Raw genomic sequence first — 19,284 nt, 5'->3', positions numbered from 1 at the left:
CGCTCCACTGCGATCGGCCACAACTACGCGGCTGCCATCTTTATTGTAATAATCCTAAAGTGTCAGAACGAATCAGTTTGGGGAGTTTATTGCAATCAGAAATACAGTTTTATCTTCTTAATGGAGACTAGAGTTGATAAGATAGGGGCTAGAAAAGAAAATGAGAACTCAGATACTTGTATTTTTACGGAAATGTGAACCTTCCTGGATGGACACAGTTTAAATCGGTTAATGCTGCATTTGATGTGGGATTCATAGATATGGGTTAAATCCAGTCCCTCTCTAGTGGTGGCTTGAGTACCACTATTATCACACCATATCATCTCATGTGCATATATAAAGTGCACATTCACGCCTAAGGGTATCTTGTTGCTGAATACCATATTTTTTTATGCAAGTAAATAGTACTTATTGTACCTTGGAAGGAATAAAGGCTGAGTGGTAGCACCAGAATTCAAACATGTGAGAGAGAGGTTAAACACATATCTCTCAAGTGGATTCATCAGTTTAATAAGCCACCAGACTAATACGGTCTGTATTATTACGATCGGTATGGGTTCTTCAACATACCTATCATTACACACATCACTGTGGAGACTTGAATATGACGGTAATCACACATTATCACTGTGGGGACTTAAACGTCACTGTAATCACAAAATATATTTGTGAGGACAGGTACATAACTGCAATCATGCACTATCTCTGTGTGCTATCCCTGTGCATCCCATTAATCACACGCTATCTCTGTGGGGACCGGGGCATGTCTATAATCACACGCTATCTCTGTGGGGACCTGGGCATGTCTATAATCACACACATTCTCTTTGGCAACCGTGGTAATACTATAGTCACACACCATCTCTGTGGGGGATCAAGACATCTCTATAATCACACACTATCTCTGTGGGGACCTGGGCATGTCTATAATCACGCACTATCTCTGTGGGGACCTGGGCATATCTATAATCACACACTATCTCTGTGGGGACCTGATCATGTTTATAATCACACACTATCTCTGTGGGGACCTGGGCATGTCTATAATCACACACTATCTCTGTGGGGACCTGCACATGTCTATAATCACACACTATCTCTGTGGGGACCTGGGCATGTCTATAATCACACACTATCTCTGTGGGGACCTGGGCATGTCTATAATCACACCCTATCTCTGCGGGGACCTGGGCATGTCTATAATCACACACTATCTCTGTGGGGACCTGGGCATGTCTATAATCACACACTATCTCTGTGGGGACCTGGGCATGTCTATAATCACACACATTCTATTTGGTGACCGCGGTAATACTATAGTCACACACCATCTCTGTGGAGACTTGAGCATTCATTTAATTGCAGACAGGCTCTGTTTTGGCTTGAGCATCACCAGCTTTGCATTCTCTGTATGGGGCTTTGTGAATACTGAAAAGTAGTAAAGTTAGACTTTTGGTCTAAGTTTACATTGTTGAAACTGAAAAGTACAAAAGTTAGATTGTTTGTCTAAGTTTATCATTGTGAATCGGGCCCAATTTTAATGAGGACTTAAACACAAACATCTTTGTGAACTATCTCTGTGGGGACTTAAACAACACTATAATAACACTCTGTATTTGTATGGGCTTAAAAAAACTATAATAAAACACTGTCTTTGTGGGGACTTGAACATCACTATAAAAACATACTATCTCTGTGGGGACTTGAGCATTCAAGTAACTGAACACAAGCTCTGTTTCAACTTAAAGCACCAGGGGGTGCCATGAGGCACAGGGTCAAGACTGATTTGCATATAGCTGGGTCTCAACTGGCGTGGCAAAGTGAGCTAAAGACGATGATGGATACAACCCAGATCTGTGACTGGGGGTGAGTGACTGAAAAGTTTCGGCACTCAGTCCTTCATCTCTTTGTTCACCCTACGTTGGGACTCAGACATGGGTCCCTTGCTCATTTTGCCACTAGATTAAAGCGAGCCTGGCTGATGAGGGGGTGTTATCCCAGAACCGGTTCCAGGATGCATGTTTTCGGTCCAGGGAAGACCTGGCTTGGCAGTTAGGGCTGGACTGTTTCCATGAGGCATAGGGCCAAGACTGATTTGCATATAGCTGGGCTGATCTGGGGTGGCGAAGTTAGCTAAAGAACGATGATGGATTCAACCCAGATCTGTAACTGGGGCTGAGTGACTGAAAGGTTTCACCACTCCGTCCATCATCTCCTTTTGTTTGCTTCGACTTGAACATCATCAGCTTCACATTCTCTTTATGGGGTTTTGTGAATTTTGAAAAGTAGTACAATTAGACTTTTGGTCGAAATTTACCTTTGTGAATACTGAAAAGAAGTAAAGTTAGACTTTTTGTCTATGTTTACCTTTGTGAATCGGGCCCTATTTTAATGAGGACAATTACCTTCATGCACTCTCTCTGTGGGGACTTAAACATCGCTATAATAACACACTATCTTTGTGGGGACTTGGATAACACTGTAATAAAACACTATCTTTGTGGGGACTTGAACATCACTATAATAACACACCATCTCTGTGGGGACTTGAACATCTCTATGATAACACACTATCTCTGTGGGGACTTGAGCATTTCTATAATTACACACAACCCCTGTGTGGACTTGAACATCATTAGCTTCACACCCTTTATAATGGGTTCCAAGCATTGAATGTACACACTATTTCAGTATCTCTGTGGGGACTTCTATTTTGGTAAAAATGTAAGCAGCTACACAAGCTATGGATTCCACTTGACCATTTTCCTTTGTTCTGTATGTTAATATCTTTGTGTTAGTTCCCTTATCTCCTAAGATTTTAAGCACTAATAAATAGGTTAAATGCAGCTTTAAGTGTCTTTAATTAAGCATGATATGATATTTTCTGGCACATTAACATAATCTGTCTTTAATGTATACCCCTATTATATATGCAGCAATTCATATATGAATATATTATAATGTTTTTTGTGTATATTGTTGCTAAAATAAACATTTAGACATGTGCCTTCGACTGTATTCAATCACAAATAGTATTACGGACTAGGTCCCCACAAGGATGGTAGCACGTGTTCAAGTCCCCACAAGGATGGTGCTGTGCGCACGAATAAATAACAATATATTTGCAAATTTGAAGCAGGATCCTGTATTATGATTTTTTTCCTTAACATTTTTCTGTTAGTTTTGTGTTTTAAAAACATTGGGAAAGGTTAGTCCCCACAAGGCTGGTATTCACACATAGGTGGAGTGGGGTAGATTGGGATAGGGTGGAGTGGGGTGGGTTAGATTGTGGTGGAGTGGTTAGATTGGAGTGGACGGAGTTTGACTGGGGTGGACTGGGGCAGATTGGAAAGGAGGGCGTAGTTTGGAGTGGAGTAGATTGTGGGAGAGTGGAGGGGGCTAGATTGAGGTAGGGTGGAATGGAGTCGGCAGACTGGGGTAGAGTGGACTAGATTGGGTGGATTACAGTGGGGTAGCTGGGAGTGGAAGGGGTAGACTGGAGTGGTGTGATTGGGGGTGTGGTGGGGTAGATTTGATTGGAGTGGGTTAGGGGTAGAATGGAGTTCATGGAATGGAGGAGCGTAGAGTAGAGTAGCATGTCATAGACCGTCTCAGAGTGGAGGGGCAAAGAGTAGAGTGGAGGGGCATGGAGTGGAGTGATGTGGCCTGTGGTATACTTCAGAAGCAAGTCACAATCTCTGTACCTGAAGAGTCAAGTGATAAGCCCTGCCACTCTAGAGACTGCAAAGGCAAATGTGAATTACCCAGTACTTCATGGATTCCATAAATGTTTCCATAATACAAGGGACATCTGGTATTTGCAAGATGCATATGTTCTTTCTGCACAGTAAATCTTTGAGGTCTTTTTTGGCTTGCCTCCCCTTAATAATGTTCTTCACCATTCCCATAAGGGCTTGCATTTCCTGCACAGAATGTTCTACATCACTATCTGCCATTGATAAACATCCATCCTACTTATACAAGCAGGACAGCATAAATTCCTCTTTGTAGGTGAGATGGTTGAGCATAGCACAAATGATGTCAATGCAGCCGGACCCGACCGAAAACCCAAAGCAGCCCTGGCAGATTTTGTCAGACCAGCCCCCATACAGTACATAGCGATTAGGCGCAGAGAGCGAGCCTGACCACTACAAGGTGGTTTGGGGGAGTTCTCCCTCCAAGAAAATATATGGAAAATGGCTAAAATGGTGCATTCTACAACACATTTCTCAATATATAATTAATTGTATTGGTTTTTAAAGCATAGCAAATGATTACCTCAGTACACCAGGATACGGCAATCTTTATTGAGGCGCTTCAATGATTCCCTCACTATCACCATCCAACAGTGCATCTTGTCTCTCCATAGCCCCTTTGTCAAATGTATTTTATTTGTTTCATAGCGCCTTTCATAAAAGTGTAGGGTGTAAGAGCATTTTACATCACAAACACATACAGAGACAATGAATAATACATGTGTAAATCAGTGTATACATTTTTTTACATAAGACAAAGTATTACAGGGTGTAGTATTCACATGTAGTCCATTCTGGGAGGCATTTTTTAAAGAGCGCTTGTTCTGGGGAAACAAGCTCAGGATTCAGAAAGTAACTCAGTAGTTAGGGTTGACTTCACAAATAAGAATGTATTTCTAGCGGGGAGGAGCCAAGATGGCGACCGAGATGGCTGTATAGACGCTCGGCTCCGTGAGCCTTCTCACCCCGCACCTACATCCTGGCAATTATCCTGAGCCGTAACGGCATATTTAAGTAGGCGAAGGACAGCTTTCACTTACCGTTTGCTCCTGAGGCTCCTACGTGCGGCAGTCCCGTGGAAATGTCCCCAACTGTTTTGCGGCCTTCGAGGAGCTGGGACCGGGGTGTCGAGTGAGGAGAGTGGCCGGCCGCGACTGCGCCAACAGCGGCCTCTGGTGGAGGTGCGGAGTCGGCCGGAGAGGACCGGGATCTGATGGGCCGATGGCGAGAGTGCCGACACAGTTCATCTAGCGGAGTGCCTTGTGGGTCGTGCGGTGGGGCAGTGTCGAGGGAAGTGCACGATACTTGGCCCCCTTTCCAGTGTTGTGTCCGGGCATGATTGTCGGCCTCTCCTGGAATCGGCGGGCGGCTCCCAGGGAGCGGCGGAGATTTTGTTTAGCCTATTGGTGACCCTCCGCTGTGAAGCCTGCCGTGACTTTCGGGGTCCCCGTGGTGAATCCTGTTGCCCCCTGGTGTGGGACCCGGTCCCGAGGTGAGGTGGAGAACGGACGAGGCCGGATCAGCTAAGATGGCGGATGGCGCCCTCTTACGCACACCACACCCGGGTAGAGAAGCCGCTGTGCGAGAGAATCCTGGGGTTTGGCGACACGAGAAAGAACCCACGACCAGAGATATCCTGGCTGCACTAACAACCCTGCACACGACCCTACTCCGGGACGCCCTGGATCTGGGACGGAGGATGGGCGCCATTGTTGTCCCACCGTTTCACACGGGCATGGCTCGGTCTCAAATAAGCGCCGATGTGCCCGCCTCTGCGTCAGTGATGAGTGCTCCAGCAACGCCTGTGTTCGTGGAGACGCTGGAAGACCCGGTTTATGAGATCGCTTTGGACAGATCTGTTGTGCATGTGAGTGACTTGTCGGCACCCTTCTTTGTTCGGCGGTTGGGGGAACAACGTCGATCTATGGTTTGGACTGCCCCGGCGGCGTTTCGGCGCTTGCCGGAAGATGTGCCTCTCTCTCCCTGGCTGATGAGATTGTGTTCGGACTGGAGGATGACTTCGGGGTCGATACTGGCACAGACGGATTTCCGCCCTACATGTACGGCTGGGTTTTGGTGGCTGAGGTCTCATGGAGTAACAATTCTGCCCGGTCCGCCCGGATCACTCGGACCCTCCACACTGCTCTTTATGCCGCTTGATAGGTGGACATATGTTGGTGCTACTCATAGAAAAGGCCAGGGGTGAGACCGTATAGGACATGATGGACCTTCTTTGTTGGCTGATGGTGATTTGGGGGACACTCAGCGGGGATGTAATTGATTGTGCTGTCGGTGATTGCTATTTTCCGTGGCTATCCTGATCTTGCTTTTAGGATGTTTACTGTACGCGGTGGTGGAGAGGGGGCCGGGTGGCTAGATCGATGGCCCTTCCCTACACTTTTCCTCTTTTTTCTTCCTTTCTCTTTCTCTATATTTCGGGTCTCTTATTTAGGGTGACAGGCACGCTGCTGGGGGGGGATAGGCCGTAGCCTTCTGCAGGGATGCAGGGTGGGGGGTAGGGGGATGGGGTTTGTTCATTTGTCCTTTCTTTGTTTCTATGGCCCTTTGTCTTTCTTCTTTTTGGTGTCGTCGTTTTTCATGTTTCCTACAGTATGTTTCGTTTTGAGGGGTGGGGTACAGTTCGCTACGAAACGTGTTTGTTTTTACATTTATCCTGACTCGTATGCCTTACCCCCAATACTTCAAACGTATTTGCTCTATTTGCGGATTTCTTGCTTCATGCTTGCTACTGTGGGGCCATGTATGAGCGTATGGCATCGACTTTGAGTTTTCTTTATTGTAAAATGAACCTTCTCGAATCCTGATTCTTGCACAGTACGCTTGAATGCAAATTCTATCCTGGACACTTATTAGACCCCGATTTTCGGGCTGCTGTATTTTTCTATATTGACTTGCTGTACTTACAACTTGACTAGAGGCCGGCCAGGGTGGTTGTAGGCCCATGCATGTATTTATTTACAGTAACAATAAAGGTTCTTTAAAAAGAAAAAAAGAAAAAAAAAAGAATGTATTTCTACCCAAACAATTTTCAAAACAATTAGGATAATGAAAGACTTGGACAAAAAAACATACTGTTCAAATGTAGATTACGATTGCAAGTTATGAACTGCACAGTAACAAAAGGATCTCTGTGAGAAAAGCAGTAAGCCACTGAGCTATGCACATAAAATACTGTTCTGTGATCTGCATAGTACACTCTCTATGCAGCAGACATAATAACCCTCTGCGCTACCTTAGATGAGTCAAAACTGCCACTAGACAGAACTCTGATCTCGGTCAAGCAGGTACATTAAATACCTGAGTTATCTTGCCACTTTTATTGTTGCCCGTAAAATGTTGGATAAACAAAGAACTCTGAAGGCTTTTAAAACTGCTGGGCTGCTACAAAAGCGCCCCCCCCCCCCCCGTGACCAAAGCGCTCAACACACACTTCCGGCCTCCCGGGTGAACCCATGATGCTCAGTACTGCCAGTTGAATGCCAGCTTGTGCAACATATTGCTGAAAAAACCTTGTTGAGTGTAATAGCAGCTTGGCTGTTACTTTTGTTTTACTCATTGTAGGAAAGGCATATCTGAAATATGATATGAATATAATTTGAGGACTACTGTGTCATAAGATCCTATGTGGCAGGGGGCAAAAGAGGAGAGAGGGGAAAATATGTAGGGATCTCAAACTGGCCACTAGTCAACAGCGTCGACACCTTGCATTCCCTGAGCAGAGTCCCAACATGGGGCACGCAATCACACGGCTCCAGCTGTGCCCACACCAGTGGTTCTCGAAGTGCTGCAGGGTCTAGGCATTTAACACCAGTTTGTTACCCTTTCGTCATACACCCACATTTCTGTAGTCTCCCATTACTGGGAGCTGGACCAAAAGCCCGAATATGATGCAATAGTCCAGCATTGACCACAATGTTGATTCCACAGCTAGGATGGGTTGAAGTCTCTTTCGGCAGGGAAGGAGACTCTAGCTGGGTCACTCCAATACCACAATGTTGAGCCACTGCTACCATGACATGTCCTGAGGTTCAGAGGACTGGCGGGGGTCCCTGATCTGCAAACCATAATGAAAGGTTTTACTGAAGCATTTCATACTACTCTTCTGCCCTTTTGAAGCAATATAAATAACAGTTGTTACTATTACCTAAGTTATGGTGTTCCATTTACCTCCCTTAGAATGACTGAAGGCTGGGTTGACCTCTCTGGGATTCAAAGTTGCAACCTTTAGACCTCCATCTGTTAAACAGCAAGCATTCAGCTCTCCAGGGCATGCTCTCGGCTAGACAACAGGGAGGCCAGGGTGATTCTGTCTCTAGACAAGGCAGTAGGAAGGAGAACCCCAATGCAGCAAGCAGACACAAAATATTGGTTCACAACACAAACACTGTCAGGTTACAGAGTATTTTGTAATATTTAAGCTTATATAAGGTGTGCCCTAATAACATGCAGCCATCTCCTACTGAGCCCTCTACTTTAATATCTTGGTGGAAATCAATGGCTGCACTACTTTGAAAGTTGGAAGACAGTCTTGCACATGAACACCTTTTCCCTCAGTAAGGTGGTTCTTCAACTAGTTGCAGGCTTGTGGAAAAAATGTTGCAGTTTTCCACTCAATCAACGAACGACCCAGACCACAAGGGGATTGTAAGAGTGGACTGAATCTTAATCTTTGGTTATGTTTACATGAAATCATTCAGGAGATAAATGTATGTAGTATTTGTGACAGGTTGATAATAGAATGTTGTGCCAGTTCTGAATCTCACTGCATGGGGTCCCGCGCTGAGCCAGTAAGACGGCTGGGAGCTGGTAAATGGACGGGAACCTAACTCTGTCCGATGTGGAACAATTTGATGAATAAAGCGTATTTCCTACTTACTACATCTCTGCATCTTCATCACGACACGCTTTTTTGTGGCAACGCGTGCTGTTCCACCTTCACGGACCAACGAGCCTCAATGTGGTGGCTGCCTGGTTGTCTGTCTTCCTCTGGGACCGTTCCGACGACAAGTGAAGGTGAGGAAGCAGTTTCTGGTGTGCCGTGTGTCATGCTGGACATTAGCGGACACATTTGATCTCATTAACAAAGCTGTGGGCAGAGACAACTCAGGCCCCGTTTCGTCAGTGGAAGGCATGGAGAGTACTGCGTTTTACATCTCTATCACGTGACAACATTATGTTTGGACGACGCCCTGACGTATTCTCCACCAGCCATCTTGGATGCTATTTTGAGCAGCATCTTGTGCGAACTAGTCTTCTTCGTGAGTATTGTGACGTCAGACCTGCATTTACGAATACGAGTTTAGTCCATGTTTTCTTTCGTTCTGCAATTATGGAACCCGTTCTGATGTCGGAAGAGCTCTGCCGTTTGGCCCTTCACTACGGAAACACGCATTAAAAAAACTTGTAGTATAGGGTGACTATTTTATCAAATGTTGCTGCGTTTGTAGAGCGTTCTTGATACTTGCACGCTCAATGAAATGTACTCTTTCAATTGATACTGTAACATTTTCAGCCATGGACACTCCTAATCAGCTCAAATTTATTTGGTTCAAAGTGTTTTGTTGTATGAAAGTTGAACTTTTTGCCCAATATACTGAGGAAGTAGCACCCCCACATTTGTGCATTGGTCTGTCAATTTTAGTTTGTACCTCGCAATATGATCTTTTATCTATACATCATTTGAGTGGTTCTATTAAAACAAATTTGTTGGGCGCGATCTGGTGTAAACATGCAAGCAGTTGCACCTCCACCTCCTTTTTTAGCATCACCTGGTGATCCACCCATGAAATGGAAGCAATGGTTTGGTGGGTTTGAAACGTATTTAGGTTCAATTGGGGCCATTCGGTTCAGAGCTGAGAGAAAACAATATATTTTGCAAAATTCATTAGGGTTTGAAGGCAGGGCCATTTTAAAACACTTGCCTGCGCCAGTTGTTGATGGACAGGACATCCTTGATGATTATCAAGACACTGAAGAGACTTCAAGCCAGGTTCCATGTTCAACCAAGCTTGGTTGTTTTTGCATCATACATTTTTTTTGCGAGTCCAAAATGCTTACTTAACGGCACTTAGAAGGTTGGTCTCCGAGTATCCATTTATTAATTTTGCAGATTCATTAGTCAGAGACCAGTCCATTTGTCATTGTACTGACAAGGTGATCAAGCAGATGTGATTGCTCTCCATGGGGAACCTGATGTTGGAAGACACTATCAAAATGGCCAAGAGCATAGAGACATCTCAATTATCTGCTAAGGAACTTGAAACAAATAACTCTGAATCAGTTTCAGTAGTTAGAGCAAAGGATGTTAAAGAGGTCAAAGAAAACAAGCTGAGTGGCAGGGTTCGTCCTGGATATTTTGACAAACAAAATGCAATTTTTTTCTCAACATAACATTTGTTTCAGGTGCGGGTACAAGACGCATGTGAAGGATGGTAAGTATCCTGCAAAGTGTGTGACTTGCAGAATTTGTAATAAGCTGGTCACTTTGCCAAAGTTTGTCAATCTGGGGTAAGCAGGCTCACAACTTCAGTCAAATGTATCTGGGATGATAGTTTGGATGATGAATGTGATGAATCTATTAGTAAAAATCTCAGGGACATGGTTGTTGTAGTTCACACAGAAGAAATCAAAGTGGGAAATCCTGAGTTGTGTATTGATCTGTGTGTTGATGTGCTGGTTTGAGACAAAATTGTGAGACTGCTAGTAGATTCTGGGGCACATATCTCCAAGATTACGCAAGAATTTTATGACTGTATGTGGCCTTCTAGACCACTTTTACCCTCGATTGGAAAGCAGTCTCATATAAAGGACGAGAAATCAATTTATCTGGGTACACTAAAGATTATTATGGAATTCAGAGGTAGGAAATTCGTTGGGAAAGTGTATGTTGCACATAAACGGTTGAACATATTGGGTTGGTTCCATCAGGAATTTTTTTGGGATGGTTCTCAAACCTGGAACCAGTGAAAAAAGTGTTTGTTGCGAGAAACAACTTGGATTTGGAGAAAGTAATTAACACATTTCCCAATGTTTTTTTCTGATGAGTTGGGGAAAGTCAAAAACTTTCAGCACCCAATCACTGTGAAAGACGGGCCATTCCCATTAAGCACAAGTTGATGAGTGTTCCCTTTAGCATTAAGCCAGACTTAGAAAAAGAGCTTGAATCTCTGTGCAAGAAGGACACAATTGAACCCATTGAATTGTCCCTGTGGCTCTCTCCCTTGGTGGTTGCAAGCAAACAGAATGGTGTGTTGAGAGTCTGTGTTGATCATCGCTGCTTGAACAAGGAGATTTGGATAGATTCCCATCCTCTTCTTAACATCAATGAACTTTTGCCAGCAATGAAGGATTATAAAGTTTTCTCTAAATTAGATTTGGCCTCAGCATACCCACAAGTTGAGTTGGAACCAGAATCTAGGCATCTTATAGATTTTGTTTCTCCTTTGGGCTCCTACCAATATGTTCGCATGCCGTTTGGCCTTCCGTCTGAGGCATAGGTCTTACAGCGGATAATGAACAATATGCTCAAGGGGATCAAGGGTTTGTCTGTTTTTCAGGACAATGTTCTTATTTTTGCTCCAAACAGAGCTGCTCGTAATGCTACCCTCCAAGAAGTTTTATCCCGATTTCAATCTTAAGGTGTTGTGTTGCGGAGAGACAAGTGTGTTTTTCTCACTGAGGAAGTTGAGTATTTGGGTCATTTGGTTATTTGCCAAGGTATTATCCCAAAGTCAAGTCTTGTAGATTCCATTTCTCGAACCAAAGCTCCCTCAGACCAGGCATGTCTCAAATCGGTTTTAGATTTGTTATTTTATTCACAATATGTACAAGATTTTACCACCAATTTGAGACCTCTGCCACGGATACTCATGAAGGGCGCAGTTTCTGAATGGAGTGACGAATGCCAAGGTGTCTTTGAGTGGGTGAAGCAACAGCTTATTTCACACAGGGTATTGAAACATTTTGATCCAGATCTCCAGTGAACTTTGACTGTGGATGCAGGCAATGTTGGGGCTGTACTAAGTCAAACTAAAGGTGAAGAGATGAGAACCATTGGTTTTGCTTCCAGAGTATTGTCAGAGACACATAAGAAATACTCTGTCATCGAAAAAGAATTATTAGCCTGTTGGTGGGCTGTGATGAAGTTTTGCAACTATGTTTGGGGTAGGAAATTTTTCTTAAAAACAGATCACAAACTTCTGATTTACACTCCGAGTGGGAAGAATGCTAGAAGTTTCACACCTCACATTGCTCGTTTATCCTCAAAGTTGTTGCAGTTTGATTTTGTGATGGAATACATTCCTGACTGTAAGAATAGATCTGCAGATTATCTTTCACGTTCATCTGTCACTGTTGAACAGAACATTGAGGCGAATGAGGATGACAAAGAAAAGTTTATTGTAGCTGCTGTTGATCTTCCGCAATTGTGTTCCATCTCTAAGAGTGAGTGGCGCCAAGCTTTGAACGAGGATTCCTCAATGTTGACTGTTATGGGATATGTTGAGAAAGGCTGGCCCAAGGAGAGGAACCTCAATTTTGAATTCAAAACGTATGTTCCAGTGGCGGATGAATTGTCCATTGAGGTGGTTTATTAATGAGGTCTGACAAATTAGTCCCACCTGTGAGTTTGAGAGCTGGTATCATTATGCGTGTTCATGAGGTGCATTTCGGTGCGACTATTACAAAAAAAAGGGTCAGGCTGTCCTTTTGGTGGCCCTCTATGGATAGTGAAGTTGATAATATGGTCAAGGAGTGTGTTATCTGCTCTAGTTGTGACAAGTCTGTGAAGCTGCGCACTCCACCTCTTTCTCCTACTGAGTTTCTGTCTGCACCATGGGTGAAGTTAGGTCTTGACATTGTTGGACCATTTCACAGGCTTGATGCATCCTCAAAATTTGCCCTGGTCATGATGGATGGCCAAAGGTAACATACGTGCGAGAGGTCACCTCCAGAAAAGTCAATGGACTTTTGAAAGATGTGTTCATGAAGGAGGGTTTTCCAGACACTAGTGACAGACAATGGGACGCAATGGGTCTCTAGTGAGGTGGAGTTGTTCCTACAAACAAGAGGTATTAAACATTTGAACATTTATGCATGTTTTTTGTACAACTATCCTTTAAACCACTAACAAATACAGTCCAATCGTGCTTAAGAGCAGTACAATACTGGTTGACCACAAACTGATTATGCTTTAATACCAAGAAAACTGAAATGTTGCTCTCAGACTTAAATCAAGCCCACATACTACTCAGTTATGGTCAGTCACAAAAGCAACTCATTTTCAACTGATTAAACATATTGAATATTGCTCCATTGCTTCAATACACTCATCTTACTGTATTAAAAAATGCAGGTGTCTACAAAATGTTGAAAACAGAGCAATAAGAATTGCACGTCTACTAAAACAAATATGATCATTTAGCTGAGCATCGAGTAAATCCAACATGGATGCATGTAAAATATTTAATTAATTTCAGAGTTTCTATAAAAAGCCCTACACAACGTATACCCAAATTACTTAAAGAAAAGCTATCAGTTATGCCAACCAAATAGAAAGCTTTATTTAGCAGTAGACCTTAAGCTAGCGCTCTCAAAATGTAACCTGATTAAAGCAAGAAGAAAAACGTTAAATGCAGCAGAAGCCACTATATTGAATTTCTTACTAGCAAATTAAGCTACACCAACTTGGTTCAGTTTAAAAGTCAACTGAAGAAACATTTAAAATGCTAATGTATTGATACATTTTGCAGATCAAAGTTTGTGGCTATATGAATGAATAATTAACTACAAATGAATTACTTTTTAGTTCATGATTGACAGTGTTTTGCGTGAAGGCCTGGAACTCAGTCGCCCCACGTATAAGTCATAATATGCCAGCGTCTTAATAGTGGCTGATGTCGTCAATGTACAGATAATGGAGCACTGGGGTAACTGTAATTGTAATTGTAAGTGCTGTCTAAGATGCGTACACTGAGTTGTTGAACACGCTTACTAAAAAATGACAATAAAAAAGAATTGACAAAAAATTATTGACAGCGTTTTGTATCTTAACTATTTTTGTTTTATGGCCTTGATCATTAATTTATAACTGTGGTGTACTTTGAGGCGGAGTTTGTGGCATTCATGAGCCTTATATATAAATGAAAAATGTCATTTATATGACACCACAAACGATCCAAGTAACGCTATGTCAAAATGTTCAGCAACTTGGTGCCATTGAAAGCGGAGTTAAAGCCTTAAATAAAGAATGGGTGGGATAACATGCCATGTACATCTTTAGCCATTACTAAAGTTGATCATTGAGTGGATACATCTGGTAATGAAGTAATCCTCAAATTATTAAAACAATGACCAGAAGGGCTCCATGAAGGTAATGACAATTACTTACCGGCTATACTTACACCTAATCCCACTCTTCATCACTAATCTTGAAGCCTGCTGCTCCTGATGTACTGCTAGTCTGATGTTGGTGCCTAAGGTGTTCATATGAGAACAGCCTCATTCCTGCTGAGGCGCCCACCCTTCTGCTTCTTTAGGAGACTATCTAATAACCATAAGGATGATTAGTACTTCTGGCATGTTAGAAGTCTAATGGGTAATCCGACTTTTCCTGGTCTGAGGATCCCGTGGTAGATACCTGGTAACTTTTTCCAGGAGCTTGAATAGGACTGAGATGCTTGAAATGGGTCGATAGTTCCTGCATTGTCAGCAGTGAACCTTTTCCAAACAAGAGTGACACGGAGTGTGTCCATTACCGTTCTTGGTAAGGCATTAATGACTTTCAGAGTGACGTCTTTGAAAGTCACAACAGAGCATGTCACTCAATCTAATTTGAGGAGGATGGTTTATCTGTGATCAGAGAGAATACCCTTAGTCACCTGTTAGAATCACCATAGTTTATTTAGAATGAGGACTGGCATGATAGAGATGGTATCAAGGTGTGTGGGTATCCAGGTTCAAACAAAAGGTTAGGGAGTATTGGCTCCCAGTTTGCATTCCTTAGTTTTTTGATGAGTATGAACAGCTAAGCCTAGTGGTGGATGAGAGTCAACATGTTGTTACACATGCTTGCATTTCCATTTACACTACTTGTTATAGCACTTGGCCAGTCTGCTTATTTTATCTAAAGTTCTGAGCAAATCATTGGTTGGTTGTTTTTTTTTATTCTGGTTGGCTTTTTTTTTAGGTATGGCCTTAGCCTAGACCTTTTGATTTTCCTAAAATGATATTCATAACATACCTACGTTCCAGGGGGCTTTAAGGCAGCCATCGCCATTCATTGGACTGCTTTTCTGTCATTCACATGTATTTTTCTTCCATCTATTATAGTATACGGCATGGGCAAATAGTCGATTCAGCCACTGGTTACCTTCACACTAATTGACAGAATTTCTCCACTTCTCAAGGAGCACATCCACACACAAAGTAGTTCCCTTCAGTGCCACAAACTACTATGCATTGTGTGCTTTTTGAGACCCAAAAAATATTTTTGCTTTTAGCTATTTTTAAAAAAAAAAAGATTTACGAGTGGTCTAAAGATTACCCAACAATAAAGTTTTGCAAAAAAAAAAAAAGACAAAACAGGTATTGACAAAGGCTGGCAGTCGATGCCAGAGCCCTTGCTCCGCCAATGCTTATTATAGGTAGGATCTTAATGGTTGAGGACATGCTAGCATTGATGAGATTGAAGTAATCCAGTTTGAGGACTGAAACTCATAAATGTCCCATTTGGAGTAAAGTGGGACAAAACTAAGTTGTGTTTTACCATCTTTTCAAGACGCAAAACATTATCAGTAAGTGCAAAAACATGACTTGGAACTATGCTCATATGTGCCTTATCATTCAATGGAAAAGTTTTGGTCCTACTATCTTTATAAACAAATGTGTGGTTTAAGCAGGAGAACATTCTAGATATAAAGGATGGAATATTATATTAGTTCAAGCATTCAAGTGACTGGCAGATAGACGTGAGTGTGTTGCCACATTTCAATTCATTTGTTGGATTGCCTTTCCCCTCAATGTATTTATTTGCCAAACCAACGAGCTGACCAATTTGTACAGCTGGAATCCATATCAGAACGCAAAGAGAACCTACACTATATGCAAACAACAGAGCAAAGAAATAGAGTATCATAGCCTTCCTCATTGACTTATTTTGAGGACGTTGTCACAGACAGTAGCCAAAAGATTTCCCTCATATGTGTACCATCAGCCTGGCTCTTAAACCCAGGTCCTCGATCTTTCAAAGATCCATGCTACAGTTTTATAGAGAACCTAGTGTTCATGCTATTCCTTATGTAGGAGTAGACATTGTTACTCACCCTTTAGGATAAGCACTGTGTACTCCATGTTGATAAACAGGACAAGGATCACAGATCATTCACTTTTTAGCCAACTAAATGAGACCATGTTTACGTAACAAAGGTGCATTTTAAAAAACAGGACCAACAACATTTTCTGTAACTTTCTGTCTATTGCTCCTGTAGACAACATAGGATATGCTGGTAACTCTTCAGAGAGAAACTGCACAAACATTTCTTGATATTTTTCAAAAATGAGATGCACTTGCACAATAAAATCTTATGAGATTAAAAGTGGGAGCTGCAGAACAAAAATAAGTTAGATGCATGGTTAAACTACATATAGGTCGTATGGTATCTTTCAACATTACAGTGTTTTGTATCCCTAACAAACGAGCAGAGCATGTTTATTCTCAACACACTGCTCCACAGGCCATCATTTTTAGTTGCCCAGTGTTAGATGTGATATTTATTGCACCTGATAATTAACAGTACATTGGGTATGTTATTTATTAGGTGGAAAAATAGCACCTTTTTCAAGGTTTATCCATCAAAATGTAGCATAACATACAAAAGTTGGTGCTTTTGTTTTTTAAGCAAAATGTTTTAAACTTTTTGAACAAAAGAAAATTAGTACATACAGTGTATTTATGGCTAATTAAGGCGTCAAGGAGGGACATGCCCAAAGCATTTGTAATAAATCGTCAGGGTCCGCCTGACGTCTAGGCCAGTTTGGAAAAGACGCAGGAAAAATGTTATGAAGCTGCGAAGGAGTAAAGTAAGCTTCATGTAGGAGTGAACATTGAATACATTTACAGTGCAAATTACAGGGAGTCATGCTGGGGTATTCGAGGAGAAAGCTCCATTCCTCATCATGGAAAGCACAACCCAAATCCTCTTCCCAACAGGCTTACAGAGGGCCAATGTTGGTTGAAGATGTGTATGCAAACAATTTGTATAACCATTTAACTAGATGTCTGCCATTGCCCATTTCATATACATCCGGAACAAAGGAGTGTATCTCCGGTTCCGACCCAGTCTGCGCCCAATGTGTGCAAATATAACGGGAGATATTGGCATGTGTCAAGAAAGAGGAAATAGACAAACCGCGAGTCTGAAGAAAATCTTGGTGAGATATCAATACACCCTCTGTGAACATGTCTCCCACCAATGTAATTCCTGCAGTGTCCCAGGGCTCCAATCTTACCAACGTGAGTGGACCAACACGTGTGGGTAGGCCTCATAACGGTATTTTATGGGTGTAATATGGGAGGGGGACATTGTGGCATTTAAGGGCGTATTCCCAGTATGTGAGCGCATTACTGAGCAATAACAGTAAGCGAGGGGGTCACTCCACACCCGGCAACAATAATGTACAGAGTGTGACAAGCCGCAACACCCGTTGCGTATAGCCAATCTCAGTTAAGTGAAGGCCCACCAACCAATAGGACACCATTGTAATTGTCCTGCAAAACAGTAAGCTTTGAAATGCTGGTGCCTATCCCTCCCTCCTCAGGTTACAACTGCAGGTTAGACAGATGTTGGTGTTAATCACAAAAAAATGCAAGGCGTGATACTTTCCTAGCCTATTTTCCCTATAATCCGGCAGGTCTGACATACCGTAATTTAACAGGGATACAGTTTTTAATCGTGCCCAAAACATAATGGGAGGGTTAATAGCTGCAAAACTAATTTTACGATGTGTGCATTAACATTTGTTACTGCAATTATCAAAACATTCTCGGGTCACTTAATCTACCAAAACACACACCTGGTTAAATTAGGCCAGGATTAGTTTGGGATTGTTATTTTTTTTTTTAAACACAAAGGGAGGTTAAAATAACCTGTAGTTTGCACTGGCAATAAACCCACGCCCAACTTTCAGGGTGTGGCAGGATCAGCAACAGTGCAGAACTCAAGGAATGCTTTCAGAGCTAGTCATACTGGTTAGACAAGCGGCTCAAGATCCAGACAAACTCGAGCACGACTTGTGAGGCACTTTCTTTCCACCGTGACTGTACATCGGAACGATTAAAAGAGACAACGTTTTACCTGAAAGCATTTGATAATCATATCGGCAACAGCAAAGTCAAATAACCAAACTGTGTGCTTATTGGAGTATGTAGAAAATATACGTTTGTTTACCTTCTCAGTTTATCCCACCAGTGCCCAGTGATTTCCCCAAGCAAGTGCGTGTCCGCTAAAAACATGGCTTTCAAAGGCGACTGGGGTGCTACTTTGTGGTCTCTCTCAGCCGCAGTCGTCACTTCCGGCCAGGTGCAGCGATGCATCACGAGGTAGTAAATCAAAAATTCACAAAAGACCAACAAAAAGAGTATGTACAACAAAAGGGGAAGAAAAAAGAGCCCGTATTTCTTCAGACGGAGGTCCTTATTCTCGGCAAGGCGCGACCTAGGGGAAGCCATGGGTCAAGTGGTAATGATTCTCAAGGTCACCTCAGGAGTATAATGCACCATGTACTCCACACCACGATGGGGTCTCCGCCACACATTGAAGAATTTCTGTATGAAAAATGGGTGTTTTAATAATGGAAAGATAATGTTTTTTTATGTTGTATAACTGCAAAAACATACATTATTTAACATCAACTATACATTTTAGATGCATAACCAGGGCTCCAGGAATTATGTAATTCTGCGGCATTTTCATCTTAATCATTAGTTTGCCACCTAATTCAGCATCTAATGCATAATTTGCCAATTCTACCAAAAAATCGTTTCCAGCTCAAGAGGAGCACCGTTCTCTTCTTTATTAGAGTGGTAATAAGAGACTCCATCTCCCTGCGAAAATTAACTGACAAATAATTTTGACAAAAGATTTTACAGAGAAGGTCTATCACCACCATACTATCTCCTGTCCTTACTTCTGAAAGCACTGTAAAAGTTAAGTGAATACCGCAAAGCACTGTATGATACTCTTCGATAAACAATTGCATTTTATACAAGTGAACAACACATTTTTTTCCAAATTGAAAATAGCTAAAAAAAATCATGAATCCCCAAAGTTCAAGAAGCTAGAAACATAATGTATGCACATGCTTACATGTAATCAGCAAATACAATCTCAGCTTCAAAATCTATATTTATTTATGGAGTTTTGTAGATCACCGGATTATTGCTTTCCAGACACCCAACAATGATCAGAAAAGCCTCCCATATTTTAGTCTTGATTAACATATATTCAAAGCA

General features: G+C 42.3%; 1 protein-coding gene across 3 annotated transcripts in view; it reads right to left on the bottom strand.

The window, feature by feature from the left end:
- The window catches only part of MPPE1 (metallophosphoesterase 1), a 766,027-nt gene that overhangs the window by 697,472 nt on the left and 49,271 nt on the right, over window positions 1-19,284 (bottom strand). For all 3 annotated transcript variants that reach the window (XM_078687603.1, XM_078687605.1, XM_078687604.1), the window contains one exon: window positions 18,221-18,597. In XM_078687603.1, coding sequence (XP_078543729.1) covers window positions 18,221-18,501 — 281 coding nt within the window. In that variant the 5' untranslated portion in view covers window positions 18,502-18,597. The remainder of the gene's footprint in view (window positions 1-18,220; window positions 18,598-19,284) is intronic.

The sequence above is a fragment of the Lissotriton helveticus genome, chromosome 4_1 (assembly GCF_964261635.1).
Source record: "Lissotriton helveticus chromosome 4_1, aLisHel1.1, whole genome shotgun sequence".
In the NCBI taxonomy this organism is placed as follows: domain Eukaryota; kingdom Metazoa; phylum Chordata; class Amphibia; order Caudata; family Salamandridae; genus Lissotriton; species Lissotriton helveticus.
The sequence above is the reverse complement of the archived record's forward strand: the minus strand, read 5'-3'. Positions and strand labels throughout refer to the sequence as shown.